Below are 23,965 nucleotides of genomic sequence, written 5' to 3'. Positions count from 1 at the left end.
ACATAAACATGTCTCGCATTCACTTGCTTATTATGCAAATGAGTATCACTGCCTAATAAGAGGCAGCTTACAAAGCCCAAATACTTCTGGTCGAAGTGGGGGCGGAGCATATGATATATAAAGATGGAAGAAAGTAACTTTTTCCTCATTAAAAAGTTTAGTCGTAAAGAAACCAGTAGTAATTAGGGAAAGTGTTCACTTACATGAGATTTCACTCATTTCATATCTAGAAAAATCAGGGTGGCGGTTCCACCGGTGGCTTGGGCCCGTCATCGCTGCTTTTATTTATTTATCTGTTTATTTTAATCTAGAGTTTTAAGCACCCATGAGCCAACATGCATCATGTGCCAGCCAAGCAACTGCCATTGAGATAAATGAAACTGCTTTTGGATAGTTAGTATTTGAAACTGCTTTTGGATAGTTAGTATTTGTCTTCATTTACAACTAAATCTCACCTTCTCCTGATTGAACGCATCCATTCTCTTCATGGCTGTATCCAGAGCAGTCATGGATTCAAGGAAAGCCTGATCTTGCTCACACAATGGATTGCTCAACAAGTCCCCTGAGATCTTCACTGCTGCTTTAGACATTCCTGGAAAACAAACAAAACCAGTTATCATTCAGCCTAAAAATGAAGGAATGGCCAAAATAGTAGAAAATGTCTGGAGAGCCAACTTTCTTTATGTCTGGGATTTCAGGCCATCTAAAAACAGAATGTATATTGGTTTAAAATCATCAGCAGTCATCATCTGGAAACGTGGCAAGTATTTAAGGGTGCTTAGCGGTTTCAAAGATTTGGCAAAAAGTGACTAATGTTTATTTCTACACTAAACCACGAATGTAAGAAAGGAAGCAGATGCTGGACGAAATAAAATAAATATGCATTATATGAAATAAAAAAATAACCAAATAAATAAAAATAATAAAAAAAAATATATATAGTTTTTTTATTTATTTTTTTATTATATATATATATATATATATATATATATATATATATATATATATACACACACACATCTCAATTCAAATATTAACAATTAAATTAAATGAAGTCCATTCATTTGTTAAAGTCATAAAGATAACACAAATACTAATACTAAAAATAACAAAGGGCACCCCAGGGTAAAAGACACCTTTGAATTTTTTGTTTCCTCTAAACCACTAGATAGCAAAAAACTAGCACTTTCCAAAACATCTGCTTTTCAAGATACACGTGCAATTTTGGCTGATGCTTGATGCGATTAAAATCTTCGAGTCTTCTTAATTATTTTTCAGTTTTGTTTAAGATAAAATAGCAGTTTTTAATAACGAAAGAATATGTAAAAGTATGGAATTTGGGGTAAAACAAAAACAAACAAAAAAAGCACCCTTGCTGTTGGGGCTAAAAGTAACAATAATTAACATGTTAATTAATAGAAGGTTGATTTTTCTATTTGTTGACATGACATTGATAGATTCAGATGGTTATTATCATATATTATGTTGGGTGTCCATCTCAAAGATAATCACCATATCTAGAATGAAACCATCATATTTAAAAACATGCTATTAATCATATCATATAATAAAATACAATAGAATTTGTTGTTACTACTGTAAATCTATATTTAATGACTAAGGGATCTCATTTAATGCTTTCAGAATCTTTACATTTTGTCTCTGTATTTTAAAATATGTTTTATTCTAACATATTTTAATGACAGCATATTTATTGAACAAAAAAATAATTATCAAAATAAGCAGAAAATAGTACAAATTTTGCTAAAGTTATTGTTTCGAACAAGTATTAAAAACAAAAACAATATTTTAGCTAAAGTATTTGTATAGGGTGTGCCTTTAGCCTTGTTTTACCCTAATAATAATGTCAACGACAAGCAGTTTGGAAACTGGATGGATAATAATAAAATAATAATAATAAAGGCTCCAGTAATAATTATATGAATACATATTTCTCACATTTAAAATGGAAAACATTCATATTCATCATAGGGGGACCGAAATTAAGAAACTTTCCCCTTCTTTCTTGACTTTGCCCCAATTAGCTCAAGTAAATCAAGTCGTTCCTGTGTTTGGGCTGTGGGGTGTAGAGGGGTGGATGTTTTATCTGGCTTCCTGCCTGGTGTGCGTCTGATCTGGATTGACGCTGACGTGCTCATCTGATCAGCATTCTGACTTTAAGCAGCTCTGGCAGGGAAGGCGACGGACTGTAATTGGCGTTGGCACTATTAAGGCATCAGTACATGATCAGAGCTCTTTAGTGAATATTCATCATCTCCGTCAACTCTCTAACGACCCCTTCCAACAAACTTGTGAAGCGGCTCTACAAATCTTTGTTCTTTCGCAGGTGTTTTCCATCGCATCTTACGGATTTGAAAGATTTCTGACCTGCCGACAGCACAGAAAGCATTTAAATATACGATTTTAAACTTTTGCTAACTTCTATGAAAAGGACAAAAGGTCCATGTCTGTTAAAATGTAAGATGCATGTTTGACCGCTGATGTGCCTCCATGTGGTGGAGGACTGGTGCAGCAAGTGCAGCTCAGCTGTGTTGCGCACAATCTCAGCTACACGTGCAGCGCATCTGATCGACACTCAGCAAAATAATCTTCCTTCCCATAACCAGGCCATGGAATTTCCATTAGAATTTTGTGGAAATCGGCATTTGACCCTTACATTAAATATTTTGGCACGATCCAAGGAATGTTCCTGGTTCAGTCCCGACATTTGAGTCTTGATACCACAGAAAATAATTCTGACTCATGTCTAATTCTGAAACATCAAAACTGTTTCCAAAGTATAGCCACATGACTCAAAAGGACTCGCAAAATGCAGTTTCAGATTCTATATTATGTTTCTCAGAGCTGGTCTCTAACTCTAAAGTGTTATAAACCAAAAAGTTGCAACTCTTGTAAAAATCATTTTTTTCCATCCTAATTTTCATTTTTCGCAATTCTCAATTTAATGGTTGTTACCTCTTGCAGAAAAGGGAGTGAATGTCCACAACTGTCATTGGTTAACCTTATTGCACCGAATCCCAAATTCCTTTAAAGCTTATCATGTGTTGTGATACTGCAGACGTTAAGCGCTATGATAGCTGTGTATATCTGAAGGAAATTTAAACTGCGCAACCAATGATTGCAACAGTCTGTTTCAACATAATTACTTTTGCTTGCATAATTTTTAATATATAATTTTAAATACTCTTATTGTGTAAATAGTGCTGATTTGTTGTTTATTACAAACATGCTGTAAGGTTAAAAATAAAAGTGCTTAACCTGTGTATGCTTAGCGCTGCCATATCCTTCAATAAATTACAGTGGTGGACAAAATTATTAGAACACTAGTATTTTCATCAGACAAAATGTTTTAAGTCAGTTATCTCTCTTTTTTGCTGTAGTGTGTCAGAAGCAAATATCAGTTTGCATTCCCAAACATTGATTTTGCCATTAATTGTAATAATCCAGGGAGATGCTGGTTTGCACAAGGAGTCTGACAAAAGCCAGTGCTCCACACAGAGATCTGATCTCATCATCATCCAGTCTGTCTGGAATGACATGAAGAAACAGAACAAACTGAGACAGACTAAATCCAAAAGAACTGTGGCAATGTCTCCAAGATGCTTTAAGAAATCCACCTGCAAAGCTACAGTACTCAGGCATGTGATTGGCTAAGGACAAAAAAGCAGGAAAATATATATTTGCGGTTGTTGGTTGGGAAAATTAACCGAAATGAGCATCCAAGTAAGTTAATGAGCATCCAAGTAAATAGCAAATACAAGTAAGTTAATGTTAATGCAGCTTAAACATCCTGCCATAGTAGAAAATCACTCAAAATCGATCATCTAATCCAGGGGTCTTCAACTAAAACGGCTCGAGGTCCAGACAATTATATATAAAAAACTATTTTTTTTTTTTTTTTCGCGAGACCAGGGTATCTGCAGTATATTTAATCTTAAATTCTACACTTTTAAATACTTTTTTAAAGACCTGAACAAAATTTAATTAATAAATAAATAAATTATTAAAATGACTGTAAAAAGCATGATTTACAATTGAGATGCAGATTTCCCAAAACAAAAAAGATTTCTTAAATTATAAAATTCACATTCCAGCCTTCAAGAGTCAAAAGTATCAATTCTTATATTAATTTAAACAATTATTGTCAATCAAGTATTATATTAATTAACATATATTTTATTGCCTTAATTGTTTAAATTTGTATAACACAAGATCTTGTCGATCCATCAGATAACATTTACAACTCTACGTGTTTGGTGCTTAAAACCATTGACTGATTTGTTTACATTGGTCTTTTTGACAACAGTAGACGTTCGAGCTGATAAAAAATGTCAGATCATTCTCTTCCAGCAGGAGGCGCTATCAGAATGATACACAAAGTAGCGCCGCAGCTGACTTTGAAACGCGCAGCGCTCATATTTATTCAATGGATAACCTTATAAAGTTCCATCGCAATTCTTGCCTTTTAGTCCCCACATTTAAGACCGCCTGAAATAATTAGTCTTTCTTAACCCCTAATAACACTACAGTCATCAATAAATATGAAGAGCTTTATTTCAAGAACTGACTTTCAAAAACCCTTAGCCTACACAAAATACGTTTCTTTTTATTTTGCAGAAGAGAAATATTAGGGAAGTAAATTAATATCAGCATATGAAGTATATTCGTCTATCATTGTCTCTTAGAGAATGTGCACATTAGATGCTGAAAGCGCTGTTTTTACTTTCACTTTAATATATGCAGTTTTCACGTTGCTTGTGTGATTTCCATTGGCTCACCGTCGTGGTTTAAAATATAAATATGTATAAAAATACAGTATAAAAAGATATATTTACAATATTTTGCGACGTAACCCCAAAATAATGCATTTTCCATCAACGTTTTTCACTCACTGAAAGCTACATCTGTCTGCCGATCTTTTCTCTCCTCACTACACGGAAGATTGCACCCAAACGCTGACCCTAGTGTGCTTGATATAAATGTATTTATTAGAAATAGCGTTTGGCATTTTTTTTTTATTTTTTATTATTATTATGTCAAAAGCTTTCACGGTCCGCATGGACGCATCTTGCGGTCCGGAATCATACTTCGCCATGCGCCATTTGCGAACGGTCGCAAATACGTGACATTTTCAGGTCGAAAAATCCGGAATTCCGGATTAATCCGGAAAAATCACATCCCTGAGTACTGCTAAAAGTTTTAGGCAAAATGCAGTAAAATGAGTATGCGGTCAAAACAAGGTCAAAAATAGATTTCCTTTATCAATTAACATCTATTAACTTAACATTAAATCAACATTTGATGTGACCATCCTTTGTGTTTCAAGCAGCTTTGGCCCTAGGTGCACTTGCACATAGTTTTTCAGGTAGGTTTCTTGAAACATCTTGGAGACGTTGCCACAGTTCTGAATTTAGTCGGTGAAATGTGAAGAACTTTTAGTCTTTTAGTCACAACTTTAGCGATGTATTTCTAATGCTCAGATCTTTAGGAAGGCTATGCAGTGTGTTTAGAGGTGCAGTTTCTTTACATTCACTGAGAGAACAACATGTGAGTTTGGTAGTCTTACTTAACATCTTGCGATTAATAAACAGATATGAGTTGTTCAGAACACACCTCCTTGATTACAAACGGTAATGACGCATGTTAAAGGATTAGTTACCACCAGAATAAATATTTCCTGATAATTTACTCACCCCCTGGTCATCCCAAGACGTTTGTGTCTTTCTTTCTTCAGTCGAAAATAAACTAAGGTTTTTGAGGAAAACATTCCAGGGTTTTTGTCCATATACAGTGCCTTGTGAAATTATTCATACCCTTCATTTTTTTTCACATTTTGTTATGTTGCTGCCTCATGTTAAACTACTTTAAATTACTTTTTTCCCCACTTCGATCTAAACTCCCTACACCATAATGGCAAAGCAAAAAATAGGTTTTTAACATTTGTGCAAATTTATTAAAAAATAAAAAAACTGAAAAGATCCCATTGCATAAGTATTCATACCCTTTTCTGGGACACTCGAAATTTAGCTCAGGAGCATTCATATTGCTTCTAGATGTTACTACACTTCGAGTGGAGTTAAACTGTGTCAAATTCATTTGAATGAGTATGATTTAGAAAGGCAGCTGAAAATGCATATCAGAGCAAAAACCAAGTCCTGAGGTCAAGATAACTGCCTGTAGAGCTCAGTGACAGACTTGCGTTAAGGCAATGATCTATGGAAGAGTTCAGAAAAAAATCTGCTGCATTGAAGGTTCACAGAAGCATTATCCATAATGGAAGACGATTGGAACAACTAGGACTCTAGAAAATTTCTGCCAGCCCCCATCCAAGCTGACAGAGCTTCAGAGGTGAAAAGGTGAGGCAAAGAATGGCAGATAATTGCCAAATGCAGATGTGCAAAGCTTGTCACATCATACCCAAAAAGACTTGAGGCTGTAAAGGTGCTTCAACGATGTACTGAGTTAAGGGTATTAATACTTATGTAATGTGCTTATTTCAGTGTTTTATTTCGAAAAATTAAAATTTTTAAAATGTGCAAATCTGGTTTTTGCTTTGTCATTATTATGGTGTATGGAGTGTAAATTGATGTGGGGAAAAAACTAATTTAAAGCAGTTTTACAATGCTGCAACAAAACAAAATGTGAAAAAAATTAAAACTTGTGGGTATGAATACATTTGCAGGGCACTGTAGTGGACTTCGATGGGAATCAACGGGATAAAGATCCAAATTACAGTTTCAATGCAGCTTCAAAGAACTCTACATGATCTTAGCTGAGGAATAAGGGTCTTATCTAGTGAAATGATCAGCCATTTAAAAAAAACGTAGTACGTAGGCGGAAGTACCGACCTAGCGTTTACAAAGTGAACGTGCAAAGAAAGTCAAACACCCTTTAAAAAAGGTAAAACAATGATGCCAAATGATTTAAGTTTTTTGCCCTACCCTACCTTTTTTAAATGGAGTACAACACGGGGACGAAGAACTAAACACACTTGACCTTTTCAATGTGATTGCATAATGTGTGAAGTACAGCTAGTGCAAGATGACCATTTGTGATTAAAAAGTAAATAAAGTGTTTTTTTTTTTTTTTTTTTTAAGAAAATGACATTTCACTTTCCTTTGAAGCTGCATTAAAACCTTCAACTCATTGATCCCCATTGAAGTCCACCATATGGAGAAAAAGCTTGGTTTTCCTCAAAAACCTTAATTTATTTTCGACTGAAGACAGAAACACATGAACATCTTGGATGGCATGGGGGTGAGTAAATTATCAGGAAATTTTTATTCTGAAGTGAACTAATCCCTTAAGGGCTGTGAAGTCACAATTCTCCTCATTTTAAATCCTGGCATTTTTATAAGGGTAGAAACTAATAATTTTAAAGTGAGAAGTTAGTTTTGAGTTCTGAAATTTGCACATATTACCATTCTGATTCTCCATTTCATGACCCCTTAAAGCATTAGATAAGTCTGCATGAAAATAGTATAACAGAATCCCTTTCTGTTTCCTTCTAAAGTTGTATCATAACAATGTAAATGTGATAATGCCAGTAAATGTGGGAACTTTCACATATGTGCAATGATACCAGAAAAAGACATGACATAACTGTCTGTAAAGCACCGATTACAGTGGAATACATAAAAAGACCTGATTTTTGCCCTGATTTTCAAACTGGATGTGCCAAAACCATAGGTGGAAAAAGTCAGAGCCAGTCAGCAGATCCGGCAGTCAGAGTTGATAGATTTCACAGAAAATAGACTCCGATTTTATAGCTTCAGACTATTTATTTATTTATTTCCTCTATCCAGTCAGAGGATATTAAACATGTTTTCTAGTTTGAACTGATTTTAGAACGCATATTGTTTTCATTTGTCACGTGTTTTCATCTGAGGCGCATGTTTCCGCGCGAGTTTGTTGTGTTTGGAACGACTTGAAAAGTCTGGTAGTGTGTGATCCTCAGTCATTTAGCGCATGATGCACAGCTTTTCCTCTGTAACTATTTACAAAGTCAGCAAGTGAATGATGCCTAGCGTTTTCAAATCTGTTCCGCTTTTAAATTGCACATAGAAAACTGTTACTGTAACCTCAGTTTAAATGATTTTCAGCTAATCGGCATTGTGCAACAAATGTTGTTTTACAATATGCAAGTGTAGCACTCTCAGCTTTGCAATACACATTTAAATTAACCTTTACTGAATTCTGCAGATTTGTTAATATCAGAGGGAAAACATGCAACAGTTCAATGCGTGTCTATTGGTGATGGAAGCTTATATTGATTTTACCAGTTTTCAACAACAGCTTTCCAGTGATATGACAGCAGAGAGCAGTTATATTTAGATAAGCAGAGAAGGGAATCATCACACATCACAAACCTGTATCAGCCTCAGTGCTCTTTTTCATGTCTTTATGCAGCTTCTTTGTCTGCTCTTCCAACCTAAAAGAAAAATACAAATTAAAAGTGCAACATTACCATATTTTCCATGATTTTTAATTAAGAGATATGTTCCAATCCCTTCATTAATGTCAGCTGAAGGCACTTAGTAGTGAACAAGGGGACCATTTTTACTCTTGACAAGTGTTATCTGTTCATATTAAAGCATAAAATGCTCATATCATATTTAAATCAGAGTTAAAACAACCTGAGCCATTTTATTACGCTCATCTGCGAGTATCCATTCATGTTTCTGTACAGCAGTAACATTTCCTGAGAGGCAGAAGAGATCATTCACAGGGTCTTTCACAGTGTTGATCCATTCACACCCGCTGGGGGTGTTAACAACTGCAATTACCGCACTATTGCATCCGACGCGAGCTCACACGAGTGAGTGTTTGCGACGCTGATGGGGGAGCTGTTCATTATAATCAATTAGGTGGAAAATTAGACACGGACTGGGGGACTCCCTTGAGGCACCTCACACTGCACTTATTACAGCAATTAAGGAAACCGGAGAACGGGGGAAACGCTAGTGAAATTGGTAATTTCATTTTTTATTTTTGGCTGTATGATATAAAAGAACAATAAAAAGGTAGAAAGAAAAAAAGTGTATCACCAAGATGCACAAAGAAAAAACACAATGGAGGAGATAAAAAAAAGGAGGAGGAGATGAGGAGAAGGTGGGGAATCATGGTTAACTGGCAAGAAATGGAAAGAGAGACTCCTAACAAGATGAGATAAAGGGTCCATTACGGTAGGTGCTAATAGAGCAGCATTGGCCCAGCTGCTCCAGACGGCTGTCATGCGAACACGCTAGCAGCACGCCTCCTCCTAACATGTGAATGGCATTTAGAGTTAGCGCAGGTTACAAGCCAACACATTAGCACCAAACCCCCACATTCTGACGGAGGAATACGGGGGGTCGAAAAAGGGGAACAGACAATGCTTTGGGGGGCTATGACTACATGCAAGTCCTACTGGCACCAAGTGTGAATTGTCACGCCAAAATGCACGGCGATGATGTTAGTAAAGCAATGAGATGATCGAGACCATGTGACATAGTGATTTTACTAGTAAAGATATTCTTGGATGTTAAGCAGGAAATTATACCTTAATTACCCCTTTGTCATTCAAGAAGTTCATCTCTTTCTTTCTTTCTTTCTTTCTTTAGTCAATAAAAAATTGTTTCTTGAGGAAAACATTTTTAGGAATTATCTCTATATAATGGATTTCAATTGTGCCCCTTGAGTTTTAAATGCAGCTTCAAATGGCTCTAAATGATCCCAGCCAATGAAAAAGGGTCTTATCTATTAGAAACAAATTGACAATTTATACACATTTTAACCTCAAATGCTCATTTTGTCTAAGTCTGTGTGAACTCGGTCAATACAGTTAGGATATGTCGAAAAACTCCTGTCTCGTTTTCTTTTCTTCAACGTCAAAATCACCCTACATCGCTGTTTTACCTTAAGGGCGTTTGATCTACTTTGCATGTTCACATTGTAAACACTGGGTCGGTACTTCTGCAACGATTTAGAATGATTTTGAAGTTGGGGATGAAAATGAGATGGGAGTTTTTGTAAATGTACTGACCGAAAAAAAAAAAAAAGTTCACACAGACTAAGACAAGATTAGCGTTTGAGGTTAAAAGAGTGTATAAATTGTCAATTTGTTTTGAAAATGACAGATCACTTTGCTAGATAAGACCCTTCTTCCTTGGCTGAGATCATTTAGAGCCCTTTGAAGCTGCATTTAAACTGCATTTTGGAAGTTCAAACTTGGGGGCACCATTGACATCCATTATATGGATACAACTCCTGAATCTTTTCCCTCAAGAATCATAATTTCTAATCGACTGAAGAAAGAAAGTCACAAACATCTTGGATGACAAGAGGGTGAGTAAATTATCTGTAAATTTTTGTTCAGGAAGTGGACCTCTCCTTTGAAGGGATAGTTCACCTAAAAATTTGAATTAGTCATTCACCCTCATGTTGATCTTCAAAACACAAATTAAACTAATGGAAGATATTTCTAATGAAACCTGAGAGATTTCAATGCCTCCATTTTAAGCCCAGGTAACCAAAATGTTGATACTTCAAAAAGCTTACGAAGACATCGTACAATTACTTATTTGGTTTACAAAACCAGTCCGAATGATGTAATACTAATTTATATTGAAGGGGTCCTATGATGCTCTTTTACCAAGACTTTATTTTGTTTTAGGGTGCATTAGAACATGCTTGGTGGTTCAAAAAACGCATTATTTTTCACATAATTTGCATTATTACAATAGCTTTCTCCCCAGCCTGGCACAAATGGCTCGTTTAGTTAAAAAAGGAAATGTGTTGTGATTGGTTAGCAGTCCCACTGTGTTTCAATTGGCGAACAGTTTAGATGGCGTTTCAGTAATGCCACGCCCCTTCACACAGCAGCAAGCTAGATTAAAGTGATTCTTACGTTTTAAATATGGACATTTTTCTTACAAAAACACACTCTGATTGCATTTGTCTGAAAGAAGGAATTTATATACACCTAGGATGCATGGAGGGGGAGTAAATAATCGTCCTATTGTCTGCCTGTGAGATTTATAATTATTATTATTTTGCAAATTTATTTAATTATTTACATGCCCGCAACCAGCTCCAGCATAAGGCTACTGAAACCATCTACACTGTATGATGAATAAATCTCTTACCACATACTGCACGTCTACGGCGCACCTCCAACATGACCACAGATGATCGTCACTCTAGTCAATGCTTGTGTTTATATAAGCTGCACTGTGATTCAAATTTCTGTAAGTGGGATTTACATTGTGACATCATAGCATCCGGAAAACAAACACTGTAGTCCAAAGGAGCCGTTCGTTGTAGTTCTTACATTATTACAATAGCTTTCTCCCCAGCCTGGCACGAATGGCTCGATAAGCTCCAGGTTTAATGAAGGACCGCCTCCCGAAAAAACGAAATGTGTTGTGATTGGTTAGCAGTCCCATTGTGTTTCAATTGGCGAACAGCTTAAACAGTGTTTCAGTCCTGTCACACCCTGTTCCCACAGCAGCAAGCTAGATTAAAGTGATTTTTACGTTTTAAATATGAATATTTTTCTAACAGTGAGTAAATAATCATCCTATATCGTCTGCCTGCGAGATCGCCAATACATGATTATTTACATGTCCGAAACCAGCTCGAGCATAAGGCTACTGCAACTAGTTCTTGAAAAGGGATTTTTAAAAAACTAAATATCTCCCTTTGGAGTGGATTTGATTTGAGATTTGTAACCTTGTAGATGTTTTTAGGCCCAAACATACACACCACACACTGGCTAAAATTCAAAAAGTGAAAAAGCATAATAGGACCCCTTTAATACTGAACTAATTTATAGGAAAATACACAACAATTACAATGAAACCGCAAGTAAAGAAGTAAAGAAAATTTTACTTTTTTTTTTTCAATGTATGGCTTTGGAAAATAAATATTATGAACTATTAGATGATGTCATTGTCATTATGGCATTATATAATATCTTTTGCATCATTTTTTGAAGAATGAAAGCGTTTAGGCCTGTTCACATCAAGAATGATAAATATAATCTATACCAATAACTAGCATCTATAAAATTATGTTTATGTTAAGTGCACTACAGTTACACTATGTCACCTACCGTTATAATTGCTTGAGCTCTTTAAAAAGGACGGCTCACCCAAAAATGAAAATTACCCTATAATTTGCTCACCCTCAAGCCATTCTAGGTGTATATGACTTTCTTCTTTCAGACGAATACAATCAGTTATACTAAAAAAAATGTTGTGGCTCTTCCAAGTTTTATAATGGCAATGAATGAATGTTGACATTTAGAAGCAAAATAAAGTGCATAATAATAAAAAGTACTCCAAATGGCCGTTTTTCAAGTGAATCAAAGAAAAATATCAATTTTTACGAGAGTGGTGTTTTAGTGGAAGATGTAGGACGTAGACATAGCATAAGCTCCGGTGAGAATATGCTAGTGTTGTGAGAACCAAGTTTTGTTTAAAGCAAAGGAAAACCAATCTCCTCTTGGCTTTTATCAAAATCCTCCAACATTTTTCTTTACAAATCTTCTAATTTGTGACTGGTGTTTTGTTTTGCTCTCTCCTTCTGCATTCGTCACGTCTCACCAGAGTGTATGCTATGCCTACATCCTACACGCATACAACAGTTACTAGTTGAAGTTGGAAATTACGGTTTATAAAGTTTAAATATAGATATTTTTGACACAAATGCATTGATTCGCTTCAGAAGGCCTTTATTAATCCCCCAAAGCATGTGAAGTACTTTTTATAATGGATGTTTGCACTTTATTTTGCTTCAAAATCTCAACAGCCTCAAAAGCTTGAAAGAGCCAGGATAATCATTTACAAAACATCACTATGCATTCATAAATGATTAATAAGTGATATGTTAGTATTTGTATCTGTTTTGTACAGATCTGGCCATTTAAAATGCGCGAGGGAAGTAAAGTGGTCTCGCGTGACGCCGGTGTATTCTGAAGGATCCTAGAAAATACATTTACACAGGAAAGACATGATCAATAGGGGGCAGTCATGTAACGCACTGAACTGAAGCGGCAGCAAACATCGCTGCAAGCTACAGTAGATTAAGTTATAAATCATTTACAAGTGATTAGATAATGATGAACTAATAATTTACAAAACATGATTATACGTTCACAAATGATGATTAAGTAATATGCTGACAATTTACAAATCTGTCGTAATTTATCTTAAAAAAATAGCATATCATGAAATAATCAAACAGATCCTTAGTAAGTGGCTAATACGTTACTAGATAATATATTATTTGTCACGTAAAAATAATTAAAATATCAATCATTTACATTTTTATCCTTCACTGAAGATCGCATCATGAATAAATCATTTACAAATCTTTCTGCATCCCCTAATCTAAAGTGTAAACAATTCATCAGTTGTAAATGTTTTACTCATTATTCAAAGCCTTTCACCCAGTGTGTATACCCACCTGATACCCACACAACTTGGAACCGACAGGTTTGTAAAACATTTACAACTGATGAGTAGTTTACACTTTAGATTAGGGGATGCAGAAAGTGTTGTAAATTATTTATTCATTATTTATTCATCAACAGCTTTTGAATACTTTGAAGTTCGTACTGCAATGTAAGGGCTGCCTGGTGAGGGTAAATATGTTTTCTTTGGCAAACACGAGCTGCGTCCCAAATGACGCACTATACACTCTGCACTTATTCACTATGTACTTATGCACTAATGCACTTTGCACCATGTAGTGTATGAATTATATAAGGTTATTTAGTATTTTATAACGCCCTAAACAAACTTTCACAAGAACCTCAATTTTTTTTTTTCATATCAACTTCAAATTTGGAATAACTTCTTTACATGTAAGACTTCAAATTGATATCAAATTTAGGATAAAACCTGTTATGTACAATATGTATTTTATATAAAATATAATAAAAATTGTACAGTGTATTCTCTTTACAGTAAAGTTTTCTTTAAAAAGAGACCTACCTTAGCTCCAAAGTGTTCATGAATCACAGTTTAAGTTTGGATAAACTTAAAAAAATGGGGGTGACAGTTAAGGGGTTAACTAGTAATTTTTAACCATTTACTAAGGATCTGTTTGATTATTTCATGATGCCATTTCTCAGATAATTTACGACAGATGGGTAAATTGTTAGCATAGTACTTACAATAAAATGAACATATCACTTATTCATAATTTATAAACACATAGTTATGTTTTGTAAATAATTAGTTCATCATTAACTAATTACTTGTAAATTAATTTATAAATGACTTAATGAATTAACAAAACATACACAAATTGTTAGCATATCTCTTAATAATCATTTGTGAATGTTTTGTAAATGATTATTTCATCATTAACTAATCACTTATAAAAGACTTACAACTGAACGTTATTATAAAGTGTTACCAAACAGGGTAATAAGTTTGGCTGTACTGCTCAGACATCTTGCAAAATAGTAAAACCAACATGATAAAATTGTGAATCGTGATATTTCTGAAACAAATCGTGATTTTGCCAAATCGGCCACCCCTAGTGAGATCATTTTCATTTTTAAAACTAAATGAATGAATATAGATCAATGTAGTGCACTGGGAAGTGCCCCCGCCCCTCTCCTCCAGTACCACGACCACAAAAGAGTGTCACGAAGACAACGGGCATCACGTAGTCGGGGTGTGTGTTTTGTTGCGTAATCTTTGGTATTCTGATAGCAATCAAACCAAAGGAGCGGCCCTCTCAGACAAGAGTTCAGGCCCCTACATGTCCGTGCCCACACCACGAGCACTTGCGTGTGTGATATATGCCTTTTAACTCTTTGTACCGGGACTCCACCTACACAAGCGAAACTAAGGCGACAGAGTTAGGTGAGGCGCTAGAAAACACATACATCTTCACAGGTGACCTCCGACCTGACGCAACAAGACAAGGGATATGATAAGCAAGCAAAACAAATCAGTTTGGTCCTTAAAACTACTACATCGCTCATAATAGGGGTGAATAACAGGGACTATAATAATTTATTTCATAGGAATTAAACATTAAATTTGCATTACTGTAATGTTTTCAGACATTTTACGTTTGATTTTTTTCGTGTAATATTCTAAATTAAATTTGTTTTTATATAAATGTGTTCTTTTTTATTACTACAAGTATATAAAAATATGAAATGTTTAAAATTAAACATTTAAATGACTTTAAATCATTTAAAACGTAAATTCTTTTACATTTATTTCAATTGTTTTGCCTGTAATTTTTGGTTGAATGGACTTTTTAAACAAAATATGCACTTTGTTTTGGGGTGAAATATGACCTAGATATGTTCTTGACCGGTTTTGTGAGATTTACCCATTCACATTTATCACAGACCATGGATTACATGGTCTATATAGTCCTGTCTAGGTGGGTACAGGTGGATGCATTTCAGTCAACCTCTCATTTAAAGCACTGAAAACCCTGTAACCATGCTTCCATTGTGTCATATACAAGAACCACTTTTGTCATGATTGGGGAGAAACAAATGATGCATCAGGGTCTCGTCGGCAAGGTAGCAATCCTTTGGAACACCTAGACTGGCGCCATGGTTTTGATCAAATCAAAAGCTTTGAGATCCAATGCCGATCTATTTTTAAAATCGATGTACTACCTTGGTTTGTTCTTGTTGGGGAAAACAAATATTTGAGTGCTTGCTGTCGTCTTCTCTTGGGCAATTTCAGGCTAGCTAATGATACTCAGAAACATTCAAAGCCCTGTGGGCAAAAGAACACAACGAATAAAAATAAAAACAAAAACAACGACATCGGACATGTCAACTTACTTTTGGAGCTTCTCATATTCCCGCTCAAAGTCCCTTTCAACCTGTGGAGAAATGGAAGAGACATGTAAAGAGATATGAGAAGAATGGATAGAAAGAAGTGTGTGGGCAAACTGCTCCAGTTTTCTATAAGCTCTCTTGGGTGTGTAATCATAAAAACAGGATCTACAGGGCTGCAGAACCGAAGAGCAAGTCAAAAAACGTAAAGCCAGTAGAGGGGAAAAAGGCAAGCTGGATATCAGTTTGGGACGTTTTAGCTATTAGGCGAGATCTCCGAAGGACGCCAATGAGATCAAATGGAAAAAAAAAGATTATGAAAACAGAACAAGCTGAATCTTTCATTTGGAAATCAGCAGTTGCAGGAGGTCCTGTAATTATTGCAGTGCCCTTCTGTTGCCACATTAGCTTGCGTCCATGCCACCCTACCGCTGTGTGTAGGGGGTTAATGATGCCATAATTGCAGCAGTAGGGGTTCCTGTCCTGTGGTTCGGTGGGCAAAGTCTGTAAATAAACAATATTTGGGAAGGCAGGCAGTCAGTACCCCGTTTAGAGCCGTGTGTCCGGCTTGTGGCCTGCCCACTCACGGGTGACCATGGAAGTGTGGTGTAACAGGAAAGGAGGCGAGTTAGGGAACGAGGTGATGAGGGGAAAATACGAAAAAAGATGTTGATTGACCTCCCCAAAATGAGGAAGAGATCAGGACGCCCACTCACGGACACACAAGTGTACGGTGTCCACAACAGAGAGTCGCTTATGAACTCACAGTTGATCTATTCAAACAATGACTCAATCACAGACCACAGCACTGGAGTCAAATGGACTAGAAAACTAGACCTTTATATTTACTGGAGAGACTGTGAGTGGCGTGTGCCTGAGAAAACGCGGCGTGGCGGGGCTGGAGTGTTCGGAGGGGTTTTTAGCTTGTGCTATGTTAGATGTTTGCATATAAAACCAACTCAAAAGATCTCATTCTTAGGTCTATTTGAAACTCTGCTCTATAGATATAGCAAAGATGTAAACTCCATAGAGGTAACTATAAAAATCCCATTCATTTTCTACATAGCAGAATTGATTTCTAATGATAAATTAAAAACCTTTAAATGCAGACCTATTGTGAACTACAGGGTTGTTATAGGATTAGTTCACCACCAAAAACCTTAATTTCTTTTCAACTGAAGAAAACAAGACATGAACATCTTGGATGATGCTGGGTTGGGTGAACCTTCAGGAAATGTTAATTCTGGAGTGAACTAATCCTTTTAAGATGTTGATTATATGATCATGGCAAATGTAGTTTTCTACCTGGAAATCTACCGTTAAACAGTTGTTTAAAGTTGAACTTATATGGCTGTTGACTTCAATAAAAACATATCATTGCTTAAAGGATTAGTCCACTTTCAGAACAAAAGTTTACAGATAATGTACTCACCCCCTTTTCATCCAAGATGTTCATGTCTATCTTTCTTCAGTCGTAAAGAAATTATGTTTTTTGAGGAAAACATTTCAGGATTTCTCTCCATATAATGGATATGTATGGTGCCCAAGTTTGAACTTCCAAAATGCAGTTTAAATGCAGCTTCAATTTAAATTAAATACAAATAAAAATAAAAATTTGCCTTTCATTAGGGCAGAATGCCATATTTACAGGCCTTAGGTCTCTTTAATACTGTCTGTGGCAGCCAAGAAAACCAAACCGTGAAATGGGCTGATGGCACAATAGGTGGATTAGTGTACATTGTCCTATATGCTAAGTTTCTTGCGCTCACATAAAGGTCTGTATATACAGTATCTCACAAGAGTGAGTACACCCCTCACATTTCAGCAACCATTTTAGTACATCTTTTTAAGGGACAATACTGTAGAAATGAAACTTTTAAAATGACTTTACCATCCTCTGAAAATCACTCAATATACAGCCATTATTGTCAAAATAGTTGGCAACAAAAGTGAGTACACCCTAAGTGATAACAGCAGTATGTTGTTTAACCATGCAAAGCCACATGTCCTATTCATCATGTTTATGTTTTGCCAAGACTATTAGAGGTTCAGTAACACCCTGAAACTGGCTTACACTACAGTGGTCAGGGTCATACAGAGGTTTTCCAAGATGGGTTCCATTCTGAACAGGCCTTGCAAGAGTCAATCAACGAAGTTGTGCACTCGTTCTGTGCGTCAGGTGCAGACCCTGGCTTTAAAGAACAGATGCATGAGTGCAGCAAGAATTGCTTTAGATCAGGGGTGCTCAACCCTGTTCCTGGAGATCTACTATCCTACAAAGTTCAGCTCCAACCCTGAACCAACACACCTGAACCAGCTAATTAATCTCTTAAGTAGCACCTGATAATTACAGACAGCTGTGTTGGAGCAGGGCTGGAACAAAAATCTGCAGGTAGATAGATCTCCAGGAACAGGATTGAGCAGCCCTGCTTTAAAGGTTGCAGAAGTAGAAGGTCAGTTTGTCAGTGTTCAGAACATACGCCGCACACTGCAACAAGTCGGTTTGCATAGGCCTGCAAACAGTTTGCTGAAGACAACCTGTCCAAGAGCATGAATTACTGGAACCATGTCCTGTGGTCTGATGAGACTATAAGATAAACTTGTTTGGCTCAGATGGTGTCCAGCATGTGTGGCAATGCCCTGGTGAGGTGTACCAAGAGGACTGTGTCTTGTCTACAGTCAAGCATGCTGGTGGTAGCATCATGGTCTGGGGCTGCATGAGTGCTGCTGGTTCTGGGGAGCTGCAGTTCATTGAGGGAAACATGGATTCATTGATGTACTGTACATTCTGAAGCAGAACATGATGCCTTCCCTCCAGAAAATAGGCTGAATGGCAGTTTTTCAACATGATAACGATCCCAAACACACCACCAAGATGACAACTGCCTTGCTGAGGAAGCTGAAGGTGAAGGTGATGGAGTGGCCAAATATGTCTCCAGACTTGAACCCTATTAAGCACCTGTGGGACATCCTCAAGCATAAGGTGGAGAAGCACCATGTGTCTAATGTCCAGCAGCTCTGTGAGGAGTGGAAGAGGATCCCAGCAACAACCTGTGCAGCTCTGGTCAATTCCATGCCCAGGATGATTAAGGCAGTGCCGGATAACAATGGTGCTAACACAAAATACTGACACTGGACAAGTTCACTTAGGGTGTACTCACTTTTGCTGCCAGCTATTTTGACAATAATGGCTGTATGTTGAGTAATTTTGAGGGGACAGTAAATCTATACTGCTATACAAGCTATAAATTCTTAATGTTATTTTATATATAAAAAAAAAAAAAACTAATTAGAAGCAAATGTCTGGAAACACATTTTTTTCTCCATATTCTGCTTTTTTCCCCTCATACTTTTCCAAACCCTGTAGGAACCCTTTACAGCCCCTTTACAAAAAAAAGGGTCATTGATTGTGTCATTTGCAGTGCCTCATGGGATTTTAGTTCTTTCCATCATTGAAGCTGTTATGCACACAGTCTTGTACCTTTGTCTTTTTGTCTAATTGTTCAAAAGTTTTTGCCTTGAATCCAAATTGTAATGTTGTGATTCACCTGGTAGCTGGCTGATTTGCTTCATGGCTTATGACTCTTACACAAAGACTTTTTTTAAATCCCAAAGGGAAAACACGTCACTTTTGGTGAAAAACTTGCAATATACAAATTTTCTATTTATGGAGTTTTGGTTGTGCCAACTTCTTTTTGTCATTGGTCACTATGGTTAAGCATTAGGCTTTTTCCCTGCTGGATGTGCACATTTTTACTTATACTTTATCATCTGAATTTAGCAAATATGTAGTTACATCTTTAAACAATAAATTATGTCACCATTTCTAATTATTTTAGTAAATACTGTGTAAAATTACATTAATATTATTTTATGCCAAAACTTATTTTTTTATTAGTAAAATGCACTGCTAAGAACTTCATTTAGGCAATTTTCTCAGTATTTAGTTATTTTTCTAGATTCTAGAAAATTCTAGATTTTCCAAATATTTTCCTATCCCAACAAACCATACAGGTCCTTCTCAAAAAAATAGCATATTGTGATAAAGTTCATTATTTTCTGTAATGTACTGATAAACATTAGACTTTCATATATTTTAGATTCATTACACACAACTGAAGTAGTTCAAGCCTTTTATTGTTTTAATGTTGATGATTTTGGCATACAGCTCATGAAAACCCAAAATTCCTATATCAAAAAATTAGCATATCATGAAAAGGTTCTCTAAACGAGTGATTAACCTAATCATCTGAATCAACTAATTAACTCTAAACACCTGCAAAAGATTCCTGAGGCTTTTAAAAACTCCCAGCCTGGTTCATTACTCAAAACCGCAATCATGGGTAAGACTGCCGACCAGACTGCTGTACAGAAGGCCATCATTGACACCCTCAAGCAAGAGGGTAAGACACAGAAAGAAATTTCTGAACGAATAGGCTGTTCCCAGAGTGCTGTATCAAGGCACCTCAGTGGGAAGTCTGTGGGAAGGAAAAAGTGTGGCAGAAAACGCTGCACAACGAGAAGAGGTGACCGGACCCTGAGGAAGATTGTGGAGAAGGACCGATTCCAGACCTTGGGGGAACTGCGTAAGCAGTGGACTGAGTCTGGAGTAGAAACATCCAGAGCCACCGTGTACAGGCGCCAGGTCAAGCCACTTTTGAACCAGAAACAGCGGCAGAAGCGCCTGACCTGGGCTACAGAGAAGCAGCACTGGACTGTTGCTCAGTGGTCCAAAGTACTTTTTTCGGATGAAAGCAAATTTTGCATGTCATTCGGAAATCAAGGTGCCAGAGTCTGGAGGAAGACTGGGGAGAGGGAAATGCCAAAATGCCTGAAGTCCAGTGTCAAGTACCCACAGTCAGTGATGGTCTGGGGTGCCATGTCAGCTGCTGGTGTTGGTCCACTGTGTTTTATCAAGGGCAGGGTCAATGCAGCTAGCTATCAGGAGATTTTGGAGCACTTCATGCTTCCATCTGCTGAAAAGCTTTATGGAGATGAAGATTTCATTTTTCAGCACGACCTGGCACCTGCTCACAGTGCCAAAACCACTGGTAAATGGTTTACTGACCATGGTATTACTGTGCTCAATTGGCCTGCCAACTCTCCTGACCTGAACCCCATAGAGAATCTGTGGGATATTGTGAAGAGAAAGTTGAGAGACGCAAGACCCAACACTCTGGATGAGCTTAAGGCCGCTATCGAAGCATCCTGGGCCTCCATAACACCTCAGCAGTGCCACAGGCTGATTGCCTCCATGCCACGCCACATTGAAGCAGTCATTTCTGCAAAAGGATTCCCGACCAAGTATTGAGTGCATAACTGAACATAATTATTTGAAGGTTGACTTTTTTTGTATTAAAAACACTTTTCTTTTATTGGTCGGATGAAATATGCTAATTTTTTGAGATAGGAATTTTGGGTTTTCATGAGCTGTATGCCAAAATCATCAATATTAAAACAATAAAAGGCTTGAACTACTTCAGTTGTGTGTAATGAATCTAAAATATATGAAAGTCTAATGTTTATCAGTACATTACAGAAAATAATGAACTTTATCACAATATGCTAATTTTTTGAGAAGGACCTGTACATCAATGGAAAACTTATTTATTCAGCTTTCAGATGATATATAAATCTCAATTTAAACAAAATGGACCCTTTTGACTGGTTTTGTTGTCCAGGGTCACATATGTCAGTTTTATACCAGCTCTCCAAGATATTGGCATCACTAAAAAAGCCAGATCAACCAAGCATCCCCCTAAGCATTAGTGGAAGACAGAAAGAGTCTTGGAAATTATTTTTGCAAATGCATTTTTTGGCAAAGAAATCACATAAGCAAAAACGGAAAAAGGAACAGAAAACTCCTGTGGATTTCCTACCGTTTTCGAAACAATCTGTTTCCTTGGTTGTCCGATTTTAAAAGGAATCCTAGAAAAATAAAAGAAATGCATAATTATGAGGTGGATCACATTTAGCCAGAAAAAAAATATTTCACTCATTATCTCATAACATTAAATATAATTACAATATTACATTCACTCAGTCCAGGCTGAAGGTTTCATTTAAATGTCATGGTATTTTATAGATATTTTATAGTTTTGAGGTTCACTATGAAAACCCCAGCAGCTAATCAAATCATCTCATATGGGCCACATAAATTCATCTCAGAAGCCATCAAAGGCGGATGCGCATAATTAGAAGTGGCTGTTGCCGCTGCCACAAGTCTTCCTGTGGTCTGTCGGGGGGAGATCGCTACATGTGCACATCTTACACACATGCACTTTCCTGTGGTCTGCTACTGCAACCGGGCATTCGCTCAGAGTGCTGCAGACTCAGGTGTTCACAGGATGCAGTTTCAAACAAACACACGTGCAACACACACCACAGCACATGAATACCAACCGCAGGTCACCCTCAATAATGAACCGGATAATGAGTTTACAGTTCTCCATGGATCGTAAGAGAGTTTATAGGAAATGGCTCCAGTTTGGTAATGATTCCAGTATATATAATGGACCAAACTCTTCTGGATTTCTTTAAAGTTACATTTTGGGTTATTAAAGCATATTCCTTGCCAAATTATTAGAGCACTAGTATTTTCACTAGCTAAAAAAAATATTTTAAAGCACAGAAAACCTTAAAGTCTTAAAGGAGCAGTTCACTTCCAGAACAAAAAAAATTACAGATAATGTACTCACCCCCTTGTCATCCAAAATATCCATGTCTTTCTTTTTTCAGTTGTAAAGAAAAACATTTCGGGATTTTTCTCCATATAATGGACTTATGGTGCCCCAGAATTTTAACTTCAAAATGCAGTTTAAATGCAGCTTGAAAGGGCTCTAAAAGATCCCAGGTCTTTTCTGGTGAAACTACTATACATATATATATATATATATATATTCTGGTTCGTGACAGTTAGGGTATGTCAAAAAACTCATATCTCATTTCCTCTAACTCCAAAATCATTCTACATGGCTGTTTTACCTTTTTTGCAAACACTGGGTCGGTATTTCTGCAGCGATAAAGGGCAATTTTGAAGTTGGAGGAGAAAATAAGATGGGAGTTTTTCCACATACCCTAACTGTCATGAACCGGAATACACAAAGTACACGCAGAGCTAGACAAGATGAGTGTTTGAGGTTAAAAGTATATAAATTGTAATTTTTTTTATTAGAAAAATAACTGATGGTTTTGCAACATAAGAGCCTTCTTCCACATCTGGAATCATTTAGAGCCCTTTGGAGCTGCATTTGAACTGCATTTTGGAAGTTCAAACTCGGGGGCACCATAGAAATCCTGAAATGTTTTCCTTTAAAAACATTATTTCTTTCTGACTGAAAAAAAGGCATGAACATCTTGGATGACAAGGGGGTGAGTACATTATCTGTAAATTTGTTTTGGAATTTTCCTACTACTCCTTTAAGTGGCACAGGTGTATCTGTAGCAGAAGCCAAACATGCATTGTATGGGTCAAAATTATAGATTTTTCTATTATGCCAAAAATCATTTGGATATTAAGGAAAGACTGTTCTCCATGAAGATATTTTGTACATTTCCTACTGTAAATATATCAAAACTTAATTTTTGATTAGTAATATGCAATGCTAAAGGCGATTTTATCAATATTTACCAGATTTTCAAATAGTTGTATCTCTGCCAAATATTGTCCTATCCTAACAAACCATAAAAATTAAAAGTTAATTAAAAAATAAAAATGTACCCTTAAAGGACTTTCAGAACAAAAATTTCCAGATAATGTACTCACCCCCTTGTCATCCAAGATGTTCATGTCTTTCTTTCTTCAGTTGGAAAGAAATTATGTTTTTTGAGGAAAACATTTCAGGATTTATATTCACATAATGGACTTCTATGGTGCCCCCGAGTTTGAACTTCCAAAATGCAGTTTAAATGCGGCTTTAAAGAGCTCTAAATGATCTCAGCCGATGAAGAAGGGTCTTATCTAGTGAAACGACCGGTTATTTTCTAAAAACATTTACAATTTATATACTTTTCAATCTCTACACAGAGTACACACATAGCTGGACAAGCATTTGAGGTAAAAACATATATAATTTTTTTTTTTTTTTTTTAGAAAATAACAGATCGTTTTGCTAGATAAGACCATTCTTTCCTCGGCTG

The 23,965-nt window shown here is 36.4% G+C and overlaps 1 protein-coding gene across 1 annotated transcript in view; it reads right to left on the bottom strand.

Annotated features, from left to right (window-relative positions):
* bin3 (bridging integrator 3) overlaps positions 1 to 23,965 on the bottom strand; it is a 100,807-nt gene that overhangs the window by 56,243 nt on the left and 20,599 nt on the right. The window contains exons 2-5 of the mRNA XM_073819386.1: positions 21,706 to 21,754; positions 15,833 to 15,873; positions 8,391 to 8,452; positions 456 to 592 (exon numbers count right to left, since the gene is read on the bottom strand). Coding sequence (XP_073675487.1) covers positions 456 to 592; positions 8,391 to 8,452; positions 15,833 to 15,873; positions 21,706 to 21,754 — 289 coding nt within the window. The remainder of the gene's footprint in view (positions 1 to 455; positions 593 to 8,390; positions 8,453 to 15,832; positions 15,874 to 21,705; positions 21,755 to 23,965) is intronic.

Source organism: Garra rufa, chromosome 15, assembly GCF_049309525.1.
Source record: "Garra rufa chromosome 15, GarRuf1.0, whole genome shotgun sequence".
NCBI classification, from domain to species: Eukaryota; Metazoa; Chordata; class Actinopteri; order Cypriniformes; family Cyprinidae; genus Garra; species Garra rufa.
The sequence above is the reverse complement of the archived record's forward strand: the minus strand, read 5'-3'. Positions and strand labels throughout refer to the sequence as shown.